The sequence below is a fragment of the Bos indicus x Bos taurus genome, chromosome 23 (genome assembly GCF_003369695.1).
Source record: "Bos indicus x Bos taurus breed Angus x Brahman F1 hybrid chromosome 23, Bos_hybrid_MaternalHap_v2.0, whole genome shotgun sequence".
In the NCBI taxonomy this organism is placed as follows: Eukaryota; Metazoa; Chordata; class Mammalia; order Artiodactyla; family Bovidae; genus Bos; species Bos indicus x Bos taurus.
The window spans coordinates 50,111,107-50,132,799 of NC_040098.1; the positions used below are offsets into that span (position 1 = coordinate 50,111,107).

The following is a 21,693-nucleotide window of genomic DNA, read 5'->3' on the forward strand; positions in this document are numbered from 1 at the left end:
GGAGGGAGACGGGCTGGGAGCCGATGCAGGAAAGCTTCCGGGGTCTGCAGTCCGTCCTTCGGTGTGGCTTCACTCATTCCGGGGCAGGAAGAGGCTGTCAGGCAAGAAATCATGTCTGGTGTTTTACACTTTAGTGGACTCCAGGGACCGATTAAGCAGCTCGAGCGCCCACGGACAGAGCGTCTCTAAAAGGAGCGGAAGGGCGCTCTTGCCTCACTGCGCCTCCCCGCTTCTCCCAAATGAAAGACAAGTGTCCACAGGTTCTCGAGAGCAATGCTTTATTTTCTGAGAGTCCTGGAACCGGCCCGTTTATCGCAGGATGATGGATGCCTCAGTCCACAGACGGGATCCTTTTCTCCTTCACTCAGCAACCCTGGAGTCCCGGGAGTGCTGCGCCTGGGAAGGGGGGCCTCAAAACCTGCCCTCGACGCCCAGCTGCCGCACGGCCGCCTCCTGCACGGCCTGGTGGATGCCCCCGACCTCTCTCTGCGACAGCGTGCGCTCCATGTGGCGGTAGGTGATGCGGTAGCAGTGGCTGGTCCTGTGTGTCCTGGAGGACAGGAGAGAAAGGCGGTGAGCACGGGCAGGTGTGTGAGCGTGGGCAGGTGTGTGAGCGCGGGCAGGTGTGTGAGCGCGGGCAGGTGTGTGAGTGTGGGCAGGTGTGTGAGTGTGGGCAGGTGTGTGAGTGTGTGAGTGCAGGCAGGTGTGTGAGTGAGTGTGGGCAGGTGTGTGAGTGTGGGCAGGTGTGTGAGTGTGTGAGTGCAGGCAGGTGTGTGAGTGAGTGTGGGCAGGTGTGTGAGTGTGAGAGTGCAGGCAGGTGTGAGAGTGCAGGCAGGTGTGTGAGTGCAGGCAGGTGTGAGTGTGGGCAGGTGTGTGAGTGTGGGCAGGTGTGTGAGTGTGGGCAGGTGTGTGAGTGCGGGCAGGTGAGTGTGTGAGTGCAGGCAGGTGTGTGAGTGAGTGTGGGCAGGTGTGTGAGTGTGAGAGTGCAGGCAGGTGTGTGAGTGTGAGAGTACAGGCAGGTGTGTGAGTGCAGGCAGGTGTGAGTGTGGGCAGGTGTGTGAGTGCGGGCAGGTGTGTGAGTGTGTGAGTGCAGGCAGGTGTGTGAGTGTGAGTGCAGGCAGGTGTGTGTGTGAGTGTGGGTAGGTGTGTGAGTGTGTGAGTGCAGGCAGGTGTGTAAGTGTGGGCAGGTGTGTGAGTATGTGAGTGCAGGCAGGTGTGAGTGTGGGCAGGTGTGTGAGTGCAGGCAGGTGTGGGTGTGTGAGGGTGGGCAGGTGTGAGTGTGGGCAGGTGTGCCACCTGAGGGAGCAGCAGGCTCTCCTGGAGACTGAGTCGGAGCTAGGGGCCCGGGGCTCCCAGGGCACTCTGACCGGCAGGCGGGTTAGGAATGTGCCGGCCACGGGCAGCACACAGGTGATGATGCCCTCCCCATGCTGTGCAGACAAGTCACCGATCCCTGCCTGCACCAGGCGGCTGTGGGCCTGGCCTCCCTTACGGCGCAGCTGGGGGATGCCGCGACGCAGATCGCAACAGCACATCTGCAGCGTGGCAGCTGCTGACCGTCGGGTGCCCAACACCTCAGCAGGGAGGCCTGGGCACCAGCTGGCAAGCCTGGGCCTCCAGCCCCCGCACCCGCCCCAGACACATCTGTCTCTCTCCTGAAGCTAAGCCACCAAATCCCTCCTCTCCAGCCCTGCCGTCCCCACCGCAGGTGACAAAGCTGGAGTGACGAGTGGTCCCGGGGAGGGCCCGGGGACGTCAGCCTGGCGCCATGTGCCACGTGCCCTCGGCCCAGACCCTTGAGCTGAGGGCCTCTGGGTGGCCGCTCCACACCCCCGGCTGGTGGGGACGTCAAGTCATGCGGCTGCTGGGCAGAGAGCTGGAGGAACCCGAGGGTCACACACCGACAGTCCTTCAAACACTGAAACGCTCCGTCACCCTCTGGTCGTGATGGCTCCGTGAGTACACGCTCAAGAGGAACGAAAGCGTGTGTCCACACACGAGCCGACACGTGAGTGTTCAGAGCAGCATCAGTCACGCCAGCCAAAAGTGGAAACGACCCAAGTGCCCTTCACCTGGTGGGTGGACAAACACTCTCCCTCCGTGTGGAGAGTTACGTGGCCATGACGAGAAAGGGCGTTCTAGTGCTACAGGCCAGAGGAACCCTGAACGCCCCAGGCTCTACTGCGAGGCGCCGGGCACGAAAGGCCACACCTCATCTAACTCCATCTAATGAAATGTCCAGAATAGGCAAGTCCACACGGACAGAAAGCAGATTCCTGACAGCCCCGGGCTGGGCATGCAGCTGGGCAATGGAGTGACTGCTAAGGGGGTCCAGGTATCTGTTGAGGGTAATGGGATGTCTGGAGTGAGATGGTGGTGAATATTATAAAAACCGCTAAGCTGAACACTTTAAATGGGTGTATGATGTCTGAGTCACATCTCAATAAAGCTGTCCTACCAGAAGCAGAGAGTCGCCCTGTGGGCCAAGGGTGGGCCTGTGCCGATGCCGTGTGCTCCTGGTGGGCTGCACCTCTGCTCTTCTGGTGCCCAGAGCAGTGTCTGGCATACAGCAGGTGCTGCATAAAAGCTGCTGAACGAACTCCCGTACAATCACCGGCCCCTGGGGCGGCCGTCTGCGTTCAGGCCTCGTGGGGGTGGGCCAGCCTCGCCCTGCCTGCTGGGTCTCCCTGCCCGTGTTCTCCTCCCTCCTCCCACCCCTGCCTCTAACGGTGACGGAGGCGATGCCGTCAGCATCCCGAGGGGACGGCAGAGGGGAGGGAGGGTCAACATGGGGCGCCCCAAGCTCTCGGCCCACAGGAGCCTCGTCTCCACTGTGCCTCCTGGTTCGCGGAAGCAAAGCCTTTGTGGAGCCCTCCGGGGACCCCAGGCCATGGCGCCTGATGCAGAGGCTGTGTGCGGGCTGCAGGAGGCTCCCGGGCAGGCCTCACAGTGGGGCTGGAGGGGCCAGGCCTGAACTGCCTGGGTCCCCGAGCAGTCGCGTCCCTGCAGAGGTGGAGCCCAGCTGGGCCCTGCTGGATGGCCTCCTGCGGCCGCTGGGGGCTCCTGGGTCCAGGGTTCTGAGACACGGAGGGTTCTAGGGGAGGGTCAGTTAGTTAAGGAGGAGAAAAAGGGCAGAGAAACCATGGGCTGCAAACATTTACTAGAATAGGCATGGCGACGGGGCCTGGGCCCAGGCTGTCAGCAGATGGGGCCCCAGCAAGGTCGGAAGACAGTCTCCTGCAGGGAGGTGGGTCCCCAAGGCCTGCGTGGGGCCCATCTTCCTCCTCCCTCCCCGACCACACAGGCCCCACAAGCCTGGAGGCCTCGAGCCAGTGCCTCGTTTCCAGGCTACGACGCACATCCTGACTCCCAGCGTCTCTTCCATCGATGGGGCAACAGTGCAGACTCCGAAGACCTTTCCCGGCCACAGAGGAGACATGGGCAGAAGGCACCGGGGCCTGGAAACTCTCAAGATTCACGAGTGAGAGATTGAAGTGTCCTCATGACATTGTTATTACACTTTTCCAGGGGTTCACGCAGGTCTCCGTCTCTCAGCTGAAACGTAGACTCACCAGGCTGAGATTTTCCACCAGAGACAAGTGGGAAAAGTTTTATCTCCTTGCTCCTGAGTGCTTCTGAGAAGGCCCCTGTAAGGATTCTTGGGCTTCAAACAGCTTTTATAAAACACTGTAAGGAGCTGGGTGTAATGAATCATGAACATATGGATTAATTTTAAAAATGGAGAGAAAGAGTATTTGGCAGAATAGTTGGCGATAATTCAGTAGATTCAACTGAAAACCAACCAGGTCTGCCTCTTGCTGCCGTCCCTGGTGAGATGGAGAAAGGAGTGCCTTTTGTCTGCTTCCTAGAGACTTGTATTTGGAGCTTTCAGACGGAGGACGCACCTGGTCCTCCTTTTACTGGCGGGGAAACCTGGGCCTTGTCTGAGTGCAGGACTGAATCTCCCACCCCTGGGGAGTGGCCCAGCCATGAAGACCACGGAGCTGAAGGGTCTGCACGGCTCAGCATGGAGCAGATGAGAAGATGGAGTCCCCAGACGGGAGGGACGCCTGGAAGGGCCAGCCCCAAAGGTCTGAATAGGGTCTCTCTGATTCTTCTGCATCCTCTTAATGTGGCCTCTTTCAGCCCAAAAGCTTCCGAGTCGGGTACACAGATACCATGTGACCAAGTACCCAGACTACCACGCGAGCCAGGGACACAGAGCTGCCACGTGAGCCGGGTACACAGAGCTGCCACATGACCTGGGTACACAGAGCTGCCATGTGAACCAGGGACACAGAGCTGCCACGCGAGCCAGGGACACAGAGGTGCCACATGACCTGGGAACACAGAGCTGCCACACGAGCCAGGTACACAGAGCTACCACGCGACCCGGTACACAGAGCTGCCATGTGTACCGCACTCTGGGTGCACACCCCAGAGAACAGAGGCTCCCAGAGAACAAACCAGTGGCTACCAGAGGGGAGGAGGTGGGGGAAGGCAAAGCAGAGAAGGGGGATAAAAGGGAGCAGCCTGCTGGACATAAAATAAATAAACGATGAGGCTGGAACCTACAGTACAGGGAAAACAGCCAATATTTTATAATCAGTTTGTATGGAGTACAATTTACAAGAAACACTGAATCACTGTGATGTACAGCCGAAACTAACGGCAGGTTGTAAACCAACAATCTGTCAGTGGGAAGAAGGTACCGTGAGGCTCACTGCTGCTCCCCAGCTCCTTCCGTTCTCGGTGGTGCGCTGGACGCCACCCAGAATGCGTCACCGCATGCGCAGTGCACACGGACACCTCCACCTGCAGGGCTGCTCCCAGAGGCGACGAGCTGTCCCGGGGCAGGTGCGGTTCTCAGAGTAAGAGGCAGTGCGACCCCAGACTCACTCCTGGCTCAAGTGATGCTGAAGCCCAGCCTCACGGCCACGCAGCAGACCCCTTGCCCCACCAGGAGGCTCAGGAGAGGGAACAGTGCGGTGGGAAGGGGATCAGGGAGGGGTCGGGGCATGAGGCATAGAGAACCCGGACCTGCAGCTGGAGCCCTGCCTCCCTCCCTCCCTCACCCTCTGTGTCCGTGGGATGCGGCTCCCAGTCTGCAGTGTGACAGTGACACATGCCTCCTGGGCTGGTCTGCTAGTGTGGGACCCACAAATGCTGATGAGACCCCGACGGCCCCGGGCGGTCTGCCCCACCCCCAACTCGTGCTGCTGATGGGGAGAGAAGGGGTGGGGAGGGAATAGGGCATGAACACCCCAGGGGCCTGGCTGGGAAGGCTGGTGAGGAGTGGGCTGGCAATCAGGGAGAGATAAGAATTACTGCTTGGAACTGGACATGATTTAAATGAGTGCTCCGCACACTAAGCAAACCACAGCCCCCTCCCTCTCTCCGACCTTCGCTATATTAAAAAAGCCAAAGGGGAGAGGAGAAATGAAATCCTGGTCACAAGACCTCGGGTCCAGGGACTGTGTGCCTGGCTCCTAATGAACTGCTCTGGGCTTTCCGGGGACAGAGGTTTCGTGGGTTTAATGCAAGAAAGCACCCGGGCCCCAGGCCTGGCCATGAGACCTCCTGGGGGCGGGCTGGACCGAGCGATGGCTGGCTCACCCCGGCTCTGCATCCCAGGCGACACTGTGGGAGTCCCGGGGGAACAAGCCGGCCGGGCTGAACCTCTGCTGAGCCCGCATGGATGAAGGGAAAGGGGCGCCTACCTGAGGGGCTTCAGGGAAGGGCAGAGCTGGGGTGCAGCCACTCTGGGGGCACTGGTGGTGGGAGCCAGGGGCAGTAGCTGGCATTGCAGGGGCGGGTGAGGGCTGGGCGGGCCGGCCGAGGGAGACGTCCTGCAGGAGGCGGGTCTTGGGTCAGAGCAGACCCCTGGGCCGTCCTGGGCCGTCCACCGTGTCGGCCACCCTCCCCGTGTCACACGTGTGAGTGGCGTTCACGTCTCAGGCTCAGCCGGTCTCGGGCCTGCCACTCCCAGGGGCCACTGTGAGTGCGGCCCCGTGTTCGCAGGTGGACACCACCGCCTCACGCAGCCTCTGCGGCGGCAATTTCTGCTCACAGGGATTTCTGTTCCTTGGAGTCATTCACCAGAAACCAGCCAGATGGTTCTTCTGACAGTCACTGCCTGGGGAACGAAACTCCACTCCAGGCCCCGACGGAGCGGGGAGGAGCTGGGAGAGAGGCTTGCTTCCAGAGCGGTCCCCAACCCGGGCCCCAGCACCCCCGGCTCCCCGCATGCCGGCAGCTGAAGAGGTCCTCAGAGACGCAGGCTTTGCCGGCAAGGCGAGCTGCTTCACATCAGATACTTGTCAAGCCCTCAGGGAGGCGTCAGCTCCCCCCACTCCCCGCCTACTTTATTCTCAAGGGTCCTGGAAATTTCCCTGCATCTTCTGGGGGCGGCGGGGAGAGGGTGTCTCATGCCTCTAGGTCAGGAGGAGGAGACTCTGCCCTGGCCTTCTGGGGTGGGGGCCAGAGTTCTCAGTCTCCACTGCACATTCTGATGAAAGCAACTGCTCTGGGGAAGTTTCCTAAAAGCCTCTCTCATGGGGAGGCAGACAGAGGCAGCTCGGCCCAGCCCTACCGCTTCCCTGGTCTGGGTCTCGGGCCAGCTCCTCGTCATTGACCCAGGCTCTCACTCTAAGATGCAGATCACAGGCTCATGCGGTTTCTGAAGGACCAAACGACGATAATACACGTCACGTGTTCCGTACAGTTCAGGCTATAGCCGACAACTGGTCTTATTATTCGTGTGCCCAAAGATTCTGCAGCCTCAGCTGGGGCCACAGAGAAAGGCCGCAAAGACCTTGGACAAGGTCACCTGAGCTGCAGCCCCCACACCTGTACAAACGGGTCCTAAGAAGACACGTGCTACAACCTGGGGGGAGCTGGGAGGCGTTGTGGTCGGTGAAATGGGGCAGACGCAGAAGGTCAGAGGTTACACAGCTCCACTCCCACGAGGTCCCAAGAGCAGCCAGACTCACAGAGACGGAGGAGACAGTGGTGGTCGCAGGGTCTGAGGGAGGGGACGGAGGCTCAGTGTTCAAGGCGGGCAGGGTTCCACTGAGGAAAGGAGGTGGATGGTGGTGACGGGGGAAAATGAGGACGTTCAGGAGGCAGGCGGTGGTGACGGCCGCACCGGAGCATGACAGTATCAGTGCCAGGGAAGAATGGCGGGGGGGATAAACTTCACGTTCTGCGGATTTCAGCACCACAAACATTTCCTTTTGGAGGAGAGTTGGCCCAAACCACCTAGTTCGCTATTGCTAGAAATGGAAATTGGGAATTCAAATTTATACTAAAAACAGAGAAATTGTAAACAATGATGAAAACCCCCACCAGGCCCCTGCTCAGCAGGGGCAGGACCATCCTAAGAGAATGGTGTGCTTGGCTTCCGCCTGCCCAGACGGCTCAGCTTCTTGGCGTCACTAACTTAGCAACCAGGCTGCCCTGCCTTTCACACAAGTGGTTTCAAAGCTCACCATGCTGTCACAGGGTTTACCACATTTGAAAAATTCTTTGCGACATTTCCATTGTCTTCCAAGCCGCCCTCCTACATCTCTAACAAACTTGAAGTAACGTCTCATGTGGCACAGATTTCCAAAGCTCCGTGCTCGTCCTTTGTGGGGAAGATTTGGAAGCGGTTTTCTTTTCCTCCCTGGCTGCGTCTGCCCAGCCCAAGTCGACACAGCTAACTTTAACTCCAGGTTGGTACATGGTGGCTTCCTGAACGAGCTGGCATCCCAGTGGATGAGCTGGGTCACAAAACACAAGATTTTTGGTAGGTGACGTGCTACATTTTCAACTCAGTTAGTTGACCTGCAATGATGTATTCTGCGTTGAGGCAGAAACTGCAGGAGATACAGAATGGGGAACAGCATTGCTTCATCAACACATCACGCAGTGGCTGTTGATACATCAACACTCACGCAGTGGCCGTTCTGTGCATGACACAGTGGCAGGCGAGGGGAAGAGGCACCCCAAAACAAGACATACAAGGTGGGAGATTACCACCTGTGTCGGGGCTGAGACGTGGATGCGTGGCGTAGCCCCCCCAGGCACGGCTGTTACGCTGAGTGTTGGACGCAATCACAGGCTGTAGGTGACTTCGGGCTGAGAAAAGACTGGCGGGGAGATGCACTTACACCTCGATCTTCAGCATGAGTAGCATCTGGCAGGTGAAGGGCAGGGACCCTGTTCTAGGTGGTGAAGGACACATGTGTTACTGGTGGGGGTGTTCATTATGTCTCCTCTTTTAACAAAGGATGCTGAGTGTATGCTCCAGGTATAAGAGGTCCAACGGGGAGCTGTCCGGAGGCTGCCTGATCTGCAGGGAGATGGCTTTAAAACTCTGGCTAAGAAGCTTCAGGGCTTCCCTTGTGGCTCAGATGGGAAAGGGTCTGCTTGCAATGCAGGAGACATGGGTTCGATCCCTGGGTTGGGAAGATCTCCTGGAGAAGGAAATGGCAACCCACTCTGGTATTCTTGCTTGGAGAATTCCGTGGACAGAGGAGCCTAGCGGGCCACAGTCCACGGGGTCGCAGAGAGGCGCACACGGCTGGGCAACTAAACAGCAGCAAAGAAGCCTGAGCTGGAAGCAGAGTTCAGGGCTGGGCGCCTAAGGAAGCACGTGGAAGGCGGGGGGGCCTGCTCCTGGCAGCTTCGCTGCAGCTAGAGGTTGTTAAACTAGCTTCTACAGCCCCCAACAATGGAGGGTTCCAGAGGTATAACGCTATACAAAAACCATGTCACTGTCTGAATTAAGAGCCACCCAACCAAGGAGTGTGTGGCGGAGCTGCCCGTGAGTGTGCATGTCGTACAGCTTTCATTCTTTAATGAGGCCTGGAGGAAATGGGCTGACTATGTTGAAAGACTCGGTGACTAGTTAGTTACAAAGGAAGCACATGTTAGTAAAGAGAAATGTATACATATGTCCATGACTTATGTTTATTTCGCAAATGCTTTTGAGAAGAGACCCTCTGGGTCTAATAGTCGCGTCATCCCTCGACAAACAGTGAGAGGCTGAGGGCGAGAGCAGCCAAACAGGGCCTCTGCTGGGAGGACAAGCTTTCTCTGGACATAGACTCTAGGCTGGAATATGGCAGGGAGAGCTGATTAAACACACATCATCCGAGCAACGTGTTTCATGGGATCACGGGCTCCAGCATCAGGGCCGTGGCGACTTTGTGGTCCAGGGTGGAGTGCTCGCTGCAGACCCTGGTGATGATCGCTTCGGGGGCAGCCCACCCAGGAACCCACCGCACAGGCTGAGCGGGACCTTGCCCCATGGCGAACTGGTGAGGGCTCCCTGGCTCTCCTCACTGGCCCTGTGCTCACCCCAGCCCTTCTCCCCAACGACAGCCCTGCTGACCCTGCTGCTCACTGTCAACAGCAAAGCAGTCTGGTGATCTTGGTGGGGACCCCAGGACCAGAGGTGGTCAGAGTGACAAAGGGCCTGGGGGGGAGTGCCTGTAACGTTCAGCACCTCTGCCTGGGAGGCCAGACATCTGTCTGTCTCTCCGCGCCACTCATTCATTCACTCTCTCATTCGGTCAGCAAATGAAATGAACGTCCACCACGTGGCGTGTGTTCTGCTGGACACTCAAAATGACCACCGCAGACGTCTACTCCCCTGAGAAGCTGGTAGGAGGAAACACGCTGACACAAGCTTGTCCCAGACGCTTGTATGACTTAGGTATGGAAACAAATGTTAAATTCCAAATATTGACAAGACTGACGAAAGCTCTGGGCCTTGGCATCACATACCTCTTAAAAAACTGAAGACACTTTGTCAATAGTAACAGTAGCAGCGATAAGGAAAGTTGGCAATTATAAAGCTATGCAGCTTCTAGAACCTCACGCCCACATGACATCACTCAGTGGCTGTGACCACAGGGCAGTCCTGAGAGGTGGACACTGTCGCCTCTGCTTGCAGAGCAGGGCCAGGCCTGCAGAGACGGTGTGAGGGGGTGGGGCCAAGGCTGGAACCCCACTCCCTCCCCCTGCACTAAACTCGGCTCATCACCCCTCCCAGATGCACTCTGCCGGGCTGTTGATGTCCACAGTCACCGCCGGCTGCTTTTCAAAAGGGATATCCCACTAATAGATGAACCACAGGATGCCTTCTGAAACGTGACTAGGACTTTATCACAAAAAGGAAAAAATTGATTTGTTAGTAAATATTATACAGTGGAGAAAGCATAGAAGTACGAAGAAAAGAAAGGGCAAAAGAAAAGAAAAACACTGAAGGAAAGAAGGGCCTATTGAGCATAAAGTGCTGGCCCTTGAATATTTCATTCCATCTTTGCCCTGCATAACAAATACGGATTAAAAAAAAAAAAGCCAGAATGAGGGAAAACATAAGGTTGATGAAGGCAAAGTCAGACCTGGAAACCATGGAACACAGATATGCAGGTGGTGAGCTGAATGAAGATGTAAATCTGGTTTAGAACTCACAGCCACAGTGGAAGAAGCCTGATCAGTCCCAAGGTCCTCACTGCCCGAGGGGAGAAGAGATTGTAGGGGTTTGGAGAAGGAAATCCACCCCAGAGAAAAGCCTAGGTGGGCTCCATACATGCAGCTTCAGCTGAGTAATCATTAGGATTTCTGGGTGACTTAGCCTGCCTGGCTGCAAGCTCTCCTTTAATTCTTATCGCAGTCCCATCATAATGGGGATTTCTGCCCCCCGCCCCCCTATTTTGCAGATGAGAAAACTACAGATCAGAGAGGTTCCACGTGTCCTCCCAGATCACGCAGGTCGCAGGCAACAGGGGCGGGATTCCAGCTGCCTCCAAAGCTGTGCTTTTAGTCCTGGTTTGTTGCCTGACTTAGTGGCCAGGGTCTCAACCATGTTGCTCTTTCAAGGCAGCCGTGGGTTTCACAAGCCTATTCCCTTGATGAAACTTCAGAGAATAGCTCTAAAATGTACTTCCAAGAAAAAGCAATTTTGTCTGGGGCCAGGGAGGTGGGTCCGCTCAAGTGCACAGCATTTTTTTGGTGGTCTGGCCATCTCTGTTTTGTACATAAATCTATTGACCTCTCCAGCTCTCAATAAAACCAAAGTAATGCTGTTTGCTCCCAACTAGTCCCTCAGTTAGGAAAAATGGAAGTCATGTGAACAAAGCATGGTCAGCAACTTGGAAGAAAGTACTAATAAAGTAAAAGTCAGAGTCAATAAACCATATCAAAATATAATTGAGTTGTGGCTGTCCATTTTCAAACTCAAGAGGGAAAAAATGTTCCTTTCTTGATATTTTCTTACTTCAAAAAAAGAGAAAAAAAAGACATTGAGCTTACATTTCTGGTGTACAGGAGAAAAACATACTCCATTTTCTAAGCTGAATTCTGCTCCTTATAAACGTTTAGGTGAGATTCAGTAAGACTGCTCAGGAGTCAATTTCAAAGGCAAAGTGTCAACAAGACACCTCCTTCGTGGGCTTGAGGTCCAATCTGACACTGCCATGCCTTGACGGAAGTACCGTGTGGGCCAGCAGCTTCCAGCTCCCTTACTTCATGCTGAGTTTCTTACTGGGCAAGGGACTGAGTGTTGGGCACTCAGCTGGGCTGTGCTTTGGACAGATTGCTAGAGCAGGTGATCAGAGAGTTAAGTCTGTCCCTTTCTCCCCCACAATCTGTTCCATGTACGACAATTAGCTCAGAATAAGATAGTACTGAGCCAAGAGGAGTCCAGGATGATGGTGAAACATGATCAACTGAAGATCCTACTGCAACATGCTCCTAGATTTGCAAATAACACTTGAAAACATTGATAGCTGAGTAGATTATGAAAGCAAGGGGAATCTCCAAGTGAAAACAAACAAACAAACAAACAAACAAACCCGTAATAATATGTGTCTAGAACTTGTGCTGCCCAGAGGAGGGAGCAGAATCAGCTACTGTAACCCCGAGGTCAGATTTTAATGTCTACCTGAGAACAAGAGTTGGAGGCTTTGGTCCACATGAAGCAAGAAACTGGACTTGAAATTCCCACACGAAGCTGAAGGGCTGCATCCCTGACACGAGAGTAGGCTAGGAAATGCTGCAGATCTTCAAGCTGAGACGTCAGCGCAAAACTGGTCCTGGGATGATGCTGCCCGTAGAGTCCCTAGACTGCCTGGCAGAGGACAGTGCAGAACAGCTCTGGAGGAAACGGGGGCCTCGAGGGGTCACTTCAGGAAAGGCCCCAGTGAACATAATCTCAGTTGGAAAACACAGAGCACATGAGGAGACAGCCCAGAACATGCCAGTCACCAGGCAAAACGCAGAAGAATCAGTATCCTGAGAATTCCAAACACAAGAACAATCCAAAAAGTGTTTCTAGTGATTAAAAGTTAGACATTTAAAAATACTTAAAGACATACAAGATATGAAAGAACATTATAAATGATAGCAGATCTGAAAAAAACCAACAGGTTAATAGAAAATGTATAGAAATAAAAATATAGTTATAACTTTAAAATGAGTGGAAGGGCTAAACAATAGACTAGATACAACTGAATACAGAATTAAAAAAACAGGAAGACAGACGTGTGGAACTATTTAGAACACAGTACGGAGAAGGCAATGGAGCCCCACTCCAGTACTCTTGCCTGGAAAATCCCATGGACGGAGGAGCCTGGTGGGCTGCCGTCTATGGAGTCGCACAGAGTCGGACACGACTGAAGCGACTTAGCAACAGCAGCAACAGTAGGGAAGTACAGAGGCTTCCCTGGTGGCTTAGACGGTAAAGAATCTGCCTGCAATGTGGGAGACCTGGGTTCGATCCCTGGGTTGGGAAGATCCCCTGGAGAAGGGCATAGCAACCCACTCCAGGATTCGTGCCTGGGGAATCCCATGGACAGAGGATCCTGGTGGCTGCAGTGCATGGGGTCACAAAGAGTTGGGCACGACTGAGCGACTAAGCACAGCACAACAGGGAGGCAAGTACAGAAATGAAAATCCTGGAGAATGTAAGAAAACTCAGATGAATATGAGTCCCAGAAGAAGAACAGAGGACATCTGAGAAGATAATGGCTGGGGAATTTCCAGAAATAATGAACTCCTCAGACTCAGGAAGCACAGTAAGTTCTGAATGGGATTTTAAAAAACTCTGCCCTAAGCACATGGTAATGCAACTGCAGAACAATTAAGACCAAGAGATGCCCTTCATAGCAACTAGAGGGGAAAAGGAGAAAACTTGCAAAGGAGCAGTTAAAGACACGTGAGACTTCTCAGTGGCTCCAAAGAAGTCAGGAGGCGATGGAATAATATCAACAAAATGTGGACCTATACAGTTACACTCAGCTAAGCTGTTATTCTGGAATAATGGCAAAATAAAAACATTTTCAAAGTGAGACAAAATGACAAGAGTTACCACTCAACACCGGCAATGAAAGCCCTATGAATGGTATCGTTCAGGAGGAAAACCAGACTCAAAAGAAGTGAGCAGCAATCATAGGCTGGATGGTTTAGATCACAGAGGAGTGAAAAGCAGGCTCACTCTCCAGCAGAACTGCTGACAGGGGCTGGTCTCAGAGGGCCCACTTCTCCAGGGGCGGTCTCCATCTGGGATGCTGTTCCAGATGCCCTCAGTTGGGGTAAATAACTCAGGAAAGCTGACTTTCTGTTTTGGTTGTTACCATCAGTTCCGGGCTTCCCACAGAACCTTACCACTCGCGAAACACGTGGTGAGTCAGGCCAGCAGAGGCACTGAGAGACCTGCTCTCATTCTGGCAAGTTCCTGACTCTCTCTGAGCCTAGCATTCGACACCGTTAAGTGGGGCTAATAAAACACGGGCTTCCCAGGTGGGTCAGTGGTTTAAAAAAAAAATCTGTCTGCCAGTGTAGGAGACGCCAGAGACGCAGGTTCCATCCCTGGGTTGGGAAGATCCCTTGGAGGAGGAAATGGCCACCCACTCCAGTATTCCTGCCTGGAGAATCCCACGCACAGAGGAGCCTGGGGGGCTGCAGTCCACAGAGGCGCAAAGAGTCGGACATGACTGGGCAACTGAGAACCTAACACAAATAGACTTATGAGATAAGATCACAACGTAATGCCTGGTACAAAATGCATACTCAATAAAAGATAGCATTTACTATAGTTAGTATTAGCATTATAAGCCTTGGTAATTAATTTGTTTAATGAGCAGGGCATACATCTATTTAGGTTAATAAAAAGTTATGTGTCCCCTGATTTACTTAAAAAGAAAAAAAACAAGCAAGAGCATTGACATTAGTTGTAATGTACTGGGCGCCAGGCGCTCAGCTGCGTCCGTTCACCCTTGTGCCGTCTTGGCCCGTGAGCACCCCCGCCGGCCCACAGCTGAGCAGCCTCTCCATCAGCACCTCCGGGGCGTGGGTTCAGTCTGGACCACCCACTCGTATCCAAACTGTAGGGAAGAGGCTGGTGGGTCTCTCTCTGAAACACTGTGGCGACTGTGCTCGACTTGGAAGACATATCCCGGTTGGTTCTGTTTTCTTAAAAGCCACTCTCTGCAGTTACTTCGGGGCACAGGAAAAATCAAAACACGGCAGAGACAAGTGCCAGGTGTGCGGCGCCCTTTTCGGCAGACGGGACGCAGCCATGAAATTCTCGTGCACATTAACACGGGGAGGCGGTGCCCAGGTTACAGACGGCCGAGCGCCGTGGCCGATCGCTTCACGGTTCACTAAAATAGGCTCATTCACTCGGCCTGCCGGTGTGGACCAGGTCTGTTCCAACGACAAAAACAGCAGCTCACGAAACGCAGGCAAGTGTCCATCAGAAGAGCTGCAGAGAGATCTCGCATCCGTGGACAGATGCGGGCAGCGCTCTGAGCTGGGACGGAGGCCCCAGTGTAATCCTGGGCCCCTGGGCACAACACCAGAGGGAGCCCCCTTCTTCCCCCTCAAGAGAGGCCCCCCCAAAGCTGAGCCCCTCTGGCCACCTGCTTTTTCCAGTGTTTGTGGGAGTGGCTGATTCATAACGTTTTCACGCCTGCGTTTTCTCTGTCTCCTTCTCTCTGGCCCGCCTCCTGTCCCCGAATCAAAACAGAAGGGAATTTAGGGTGCTGAGGGTCTCACCAAGGAGACCCTGAGAGCTCAGGATCATGTACTGAGTCTGGGAGCCCAAGGGGCTGTATGGCTCCCCACCTCACTGCCATGCCAGCTGGGGAAGAGTCTGTAGGGACTTGGCGGGGGCTACAGGTGTAGGCCCGTAGAGGGGTGTCAGGAGACCCGGGACCCCAAAGCATAGCCCTTCCCTAAATACCCAGGTAACCCCAAGCAGGCACCTTCTTGTCTCTGGGCCTCAGTTCCTGCCCAGAACCTCTGGCTGTTCTAATCATGAGTGTCCCAGGGCATTCCGTGTCAACCTCTGGCGAAGGACAGAGAAAAGCAGGGACCCCGGGCCAAGCAGGCTTCTAACCCACCAGGACCCCCAGTGCCCCGCACTGGTGCATGCACTCTGGCCACAGTAATCGCTGGTGACGAGTGGGCAGACCCTGGGCTGGGCGATGCGGCTGGGGGAGGCGTCTGCAGCCAGACTCGACTACAGCCGCTCTGAGGAAGGAGCTGCAAAGCTGCTAATTGGATTCGGCAAGTTGCTGAATCACTGTCGGGCGAGATCAAGTCTCTCTGTGGAGACAGGAGGCCCGGCCTGTCAGTGGCTGAGAACGTCTCCTTTGTGATGAAAAAAGGACAGGGGTGTGCAGAGTGGCGCCTGGGAGGAGCTCTCACGGTTTATGAGGAGCAATTAAAATCTAGCAGGCCACAGTTAGAAAGCACCCACCACAACCTCATTTTGCCATTTGTCTTTTAATTAAATACGCCCTGGGACTTAGCTTTAGTGCAGAGATTTCGATGGGGATGCGGTAGAAACCACGGAGCTGGAGCCTGACGTGCTGGCTGCCATGTCTTCTTGGAGGAGGAGGGTGGGGAGAAGCAGAAGTGTTTCGTGTGAGTCGCAGCCCGCCCCCTCCCGGGACCTCTGCACAGCAGAGCAGAGGAATCAGGCGAGCCTGACCCTTCACGAAACCACCTCCTCCCAGATAGGAGTGTGTGTGCGCGTGTGTGTTGTCTGTGCGTCCGTGCGCGTGTGCATGCATGCGCACTCCGTCATGTCTGACTCTTTGCAACCCCATGGACTGTAGCCCACCAGGCTCCTCTGTCCATGGGATTCTCCAGGAAAGAATACTGGGGTGGGTTGCCATGCCCTCCTCCAGGGGATGTTCCCAACCCAGGGGTGGAACCTGCGTGTCCAACATCTCTTGCATTGGCAGGTGGGTTCTTTACCACTAGCGCCACTTGGGAAGCCCATTTCTAGTAACGGTCATCTCTTAAATGATCTTGTCTTCCTTCCAGGCAGGAAGAAGATGTCACCAAGAAGCCCCTCCATCAGCAAGGTGCCCATCAGTAAGCCCACAGCCCACCAGGGCTCACAGAATCCTTGCCTTTCTCTTCCATCCTTCTTCCCATCCAAGGCTCAGCCCAGCATGGCGATGGCTGTTCCCTTGCCTTCAAAGTCCAGGGACCTTCCCTCTATGTGCCCCGTTCACAAATTCCTACTCATTCCTCAGGTTTCTGCTTGGAAGCTCCTCTCTTGAGAGGCTCTCCCTGGCATCCCTGTGCTGGTGGGTTGTGACACCCATCACTTGTCTGTGCACGCCCTCCCCAATGCCCCCAGAAAGCAGGATTCCTTGCTGAGTGCCTGGCCCCGGTGTGATGCTTGGTTCACAGCAGCGGCTCAGCAGACACTCGCCAAATGGCAGACAGCAGACTCCCTTGGGGGGCGGGGCCGGGGGGTGGATGCCTGCAGCCTCCTGACCATGCCCCAGCCTCACCAGCCAAGTCAGGCTGCTGCCTTGAGGCCGGACCCCTTCCCTGAAGACCCGGGCCTGAGCCAGTGCTGTCCTCAAAGAGCTTTGGTTTGAAAAAATTAAGAGCGCTGGGCCACCCTTCTTCCCTGGCTGGGGACTCTGAGTGGCCGGAGTTCAAGACCAGGACCCAGAAAGCCGCCATCTGGAACCGCACCAAGTGTGCATGGATGGCCGACGGGCAGACAAGGACCCGCGCAGTCAAACAGAAACTGGATACCGTGGTGTGAAGACGAGTGCGTGTGTGCATGCGTGTGCGTGTGTGTTTCCTCCGTGGTGCCATTGTCTCTGTTGCAAGCGTGGGCCTGACTTCTGGAAGAAAGCCTGCTCGGCTCTGGGCTGCCCTCTGCAGTGAAACAGACAACTGCCTGCTGGCTGCCTGGGAGTTTAAACAGCAAATATTACAGATTACATAGTAATGAAAATAATGAAAGCACTCATCAGAGCTGAAAGACATTTCTTTTTTTTGTCTTTTTAAACTGAAGACTAAGTAAGGGTTAACGTCTGAACCGGAGACACACATCCTGACGGATCCGCTCCTAATTGCAGGGCAGGCCAGCTGGAGGCTGGGCCACATCACAGGCTTCAGGGCTCCTTTCAAGGGTGAGCCGCTCCCAGGGTTCCCCTCTGACTCCACCACACAGGGTCACAGAGGGCTCCCTTTGGTATAAAAGACCCCTTGATTTATTTCTTCTCTTACGGCGGCAATGGACATTCTGTGCTTTCTTCAAACAGGTCTTTTTATTCCACTGTCTTTGAGAAAAGCTAATAAAGAATCAATTACAAGAGATACACACAAATAGAAACTGGTATTTATCTAGGCGGGATGTCTGCTGAAAAGTAAAAGAGACCATTAAACCACAGGCACACACAGTGAAGCATGTCTACGTAAGATCTCCTGCCGCAGACGTGAGCACGTCCGCTCTCAAAGGAAAGGCTCGTCCCTTCCCGACGGAAGGGAAGAGGGCGCGGGGCGAGGCTGGTGGGGCAGCAGTCATCTCACAGCCCCGAGAGCCCTGGACCCGCTCCTAACTTAGGATTTCCAGGAAATCACTGGGGAGGCCATTTTTTCCCCCTAAGAATTTGGCATCACATGAGCTAGAATGTAGAACAGGGCTAATAATAACTTCATCATCACTGTTGCCTTGATTCAGAACTTTGTTTTATTATTTTTTTTAACGGCTCTGTTCTAGGATACCATCTTGTGGGTCTATTTGCGGGTGTTAATCGTGGCATAAACGTTACAGATCATGACATAAACACCACTGATTTTCCTGAAGAGTGCCAGACGCTGCAGATGAAGGTAACGGAGTGACTAGGCCGGGGAGAATGACCAAGATCACCATGACCAGTTCTTTGTCACCAGCGCTTGAAGGCAAAAGGAGAAGGCGGTGGCAGAGGATGAGACGGTTGGATGGCATCACAGACACAATGGACATGATCCTGAGCCAACTCTGGGAGAGAGTGAAGGACAGAGGAGCCTGGCATGCTGCAGTCCATGGGGTTGCAGAAAGTCAGACACGATTTAGTGACTGAACACCATCACCACCACCAATGTTTAATGACCAGATCCAGATAGGTCCCGACTGGGATGGTCTCCTTACGACTATTGATCATACTGTGCATCTGTGTGGTCCACACTTATCTGCACGTGTGTTGATTTAGCAATAAAAAGGTAAAGTGTTTTCACGTGCTGCCCACCGAGAGGGTTCTGTGCAGAAACCACAGCACCTGCCTGGAACTCCTGGGGCCACCTCTGGAGGAGTCACTGAGTGCCCACGCTGAGCACAGCATGGAAATGGAGAGGTTCCTCTCGCCCCTGGAAAAGGGAGCATCTTTCCAACAGAAAGCCCATCGGGAGGTGGGAGCAGATGGGGACCCCTGGGAAGGAGAGGAGGCTTAGGACTCAGACAGAACCGGGTTTGCATCCGAGTTCTGCCACTTCGTGGCCATGTGCCCTGGTGAAGCTACTTAAGCCCCCAAAGCCTGTGCGTCTCACCTGTTGACAGAGACTCTAAGAGCGGCTCTCGCAGAGCATGGTTGTCATGTTGACTCAGTGCCATACGGGTCCAGCCTGCCAGCATAGGGCTGGCCGTAGGGACCACAGTCCCCAGGGCAAAGGGACTCAGAGCACACAGCAAGCGCGGGGTCAGGCTGTCCTGGTAAGAGTGGGGCGGGCCAGAGGGCTGGCCTTAGCCAGTCTGCTTCCTCTGCCTCTTGCTCAGCCCTGCTCTTCCCTCAGCCCCAGGCTGCGGTCCCCAGGCCAGGAAAGCATCGTCTGGGGTGTCCCTCAGAAGTGTCCCTTCAGATGCCTTCCACCCTCCCCTGCAGGTCGCGGGCCCCAGGTGGGTCACTGCCCACGTGAAGCCGCTCCCTGTCACTGTCGGTGCCGGGAGCTGACTGGTCAGAAGGAAAAGATGAAACGGCCGTCAGCAGCTGAGAGCGGCCGGCTGAGCTCAGTGCCCAGACATAAGCGTGGCAGGATGGCGAGGAGAGATGCGCGCGTACACGGGACGCTCCCAGCAGGGATCAGCCCTCCAGGAACGGAGTTCACTATTGCTGGCAGTGGCCTACATGACAGATATTTATTAAATGCTTCCTGATAAACACATTGGTTTTTCACTTCCTCAAAGGAGAGGGAGACAGCCGGCTTCAGGCTCAGCATGATTTCAGAAGCCGCTTTCCCAGCCTCCGCTCACCCCCTCTTCCAGCTCCTCCAGACCGCGGCACCTACCAACGATGACCCCGACCCAAACTCCCGAACTCGGAGGCAACCTCAGCGCAGCAAGGGTGAGCTTTCGGCCACGGCATCAGAAACACAGTTTTGTTCTGAGCGAGGTTTGTCACTGATCAAATGCTCCCATGAAACTTTGACAGGGTCATTAGACAGCATGGCTTTCACCTTCCAATATTCAAGCTGTTAGTACAGTGGCGAAGAGACAACAGAACCAGGGGCCGTCTTCCAATATTCAAGCTGTTTGTACAGTGGCGAAGAGACAACAGAACCAGGGGCCGTCGCCTTTCAGCCACCGTAGGAAAGCTGATGCGTGAGCTCGGGCCCATCTGCTGCCCCCCGGGCCTGTGGTCAGCGTCCCCCACAGGGGCCGTCGCTGGGGGCTTGGGCGTCGGGGTTGGGGTGGACGGAAGGAGGCCTCCACAGTTCCCTGTGTGGCAGAGCAGTTTGCAGGGTGATCGCCACTAATCAGACGGTCCCGTCAAGAGAGCTTCAGAGATGAGCGACAGGGAGGTTCGAGGGCACACAAGTGGCTATTGGGCAAGACGCTGGATCGCTGAGGAACTGCCCTTGGGTTCCCAAGAGGCTGCAGTGTAGCTGGGAGTGTCTGCAGAGCTCAGATGACTAGACCCGGCCGAGAGGGCGGCGAACTCGGGATTCCACTCGTATCTCGAGTCACATACCGTGTTCCCACCCCGGAATCTAACACACACCCCCAGCCTGGGCACACACAGACACACGCACACCTGCAGGCACCTCACGGGACATCAGGCACAAGCGTGATTCCTCTTTATGGCTCTGGGACCCATCTCTCCGCGGGATCTGAGCTTCTCTCCCCATCTCCTTCACGGACCGTGATGCTTCTGTTTCAAGAAACCTTTGTGGGACAGGACACTTACCTGTTTACAATACTATTCCCAGATCCCTTTTCCTGGTTTTCAGTACCCTCAAACACATTTTCTTCTTTGCAGACACTTAAAAAGTGAGAGGCAAGCAGGGAAGAGGAAGTGGTGAAGGTTACAGAGGGTAAGAAGAGGCACTCAACCAGCTGAACAAGGCTGGACACAAAACAAAACAACCAGAGGAAAATTCTGCCAGATGAAAACCAAGAGGAAACTTTGTACTGACCAAAAAAAAAAAAAAAATCTCCAACTCTTCCAAAGGCTTCCACCAGCAAAGTTCAGTGAACTTCACGCTTAGATGGTTAGGCATATAATGAGAACAAGTGAAATGTACTAAATAAAAATCAACCTGCCACAGTTTTTGAGAACTGCCATCTCTTTTCCCCACTCGGCCCTTAGAATAAGTGACTTGGTTCTTCATTAGAAGCTATGTTTAGAACCAAAGGGATGAGACATCTGGGGAGGTGTCAATGCAGGAAGAAGGGACAAAGTCAGAGATGGGTGATGATTAAAGACCACACTGTGGGGGGTGAACAGCTGTGCTACCAGGGTCCGTGGGAAAGGAGCCAGTTGCTCCGTGAGCATCTTGTAACAGATCCCAGGAGGAGATTCAGGGTTTGGCAGACCTGGAGTTCCAGGCACACTTTGGGGAAAAGCTCACTCCGACGGACCCCTTCATCTTAGAACTGGAAGAGGCGGGGTTGTCTTTCCCAAGGCTGCATGGACACAGAAACTTCAGAGGAACAAGACGGCAACCAAGGCTGAGTTTAGAAACGGACACAGAGGAGACGTTCCGGGCACCTGGGGACCCGGAGGTCCCTGCGACCAGAGAGAGGTCAGTCCTCAAGGCTGCTGTCCGGGAGGCGAAGGGCGAGGGAGGGAGGGAGTAGGGGCCCCAGGGACACCGCTGGGCGGTGTCAAAGCCTCAAGGCTTCACCTGTACGATGAGGTGAGTACTCTGTACAGCTGTTGAGAGGATAAACACAGTTGGAAGTGGCTGAGCCAGAAGTTAGGATTCTTGGGTGTTTACTTTTTTGATTTGTGCACAGATCTCAAGGCCATCATGCTGAGTGAGAAGAGCCAATCGCGAAAGGTCATATGCTGCGTGATTCCATTCCTGTAATATTCTTAAAATGACAAAATTATAGAGATGAAAAGTGGCAGCAATATAGAGATGAGTGGTGGCAAGGGGCAGGGTGGTGGGTGGGGAGGGTGTGAC

At 54.6% G+C, this 21,693-nt stretch overlaps 1 protein-coding gene across 5 annotated transcripts in view; it reads right to left on the minus strand.

Annotated features, from left to right (window-relative positions):
* Nucleotides 1-261: 261 nt before the first annotated feature.
* FARS2 (phenylalanyl-tRNA synthetase 2, mitochondrial) overlaps nucleotides 262-21,693 on the minus strand; it is a 307,704-nt gene continuing 286,272 nt past the window's right edge. For 4 of the 5 annotated variants that reach the window (XM_027525048.1, XM_027525046.1, XM_027525047.1 and 1 more), the window contains one exon: nucleotides 262-550. In XM_027525048.1, the coding sequence (XP_027380849.1) occupies nucleotides 412-550 (139 nt within the window). In that variant the 3' untranslated portion in view covers nucleotides 262-411. The remainder of the gene's footprint in view (nucleotides 551-21,693) is intronic. The other variant, XM_027525042.1, reaches the window with a different exon arrangement.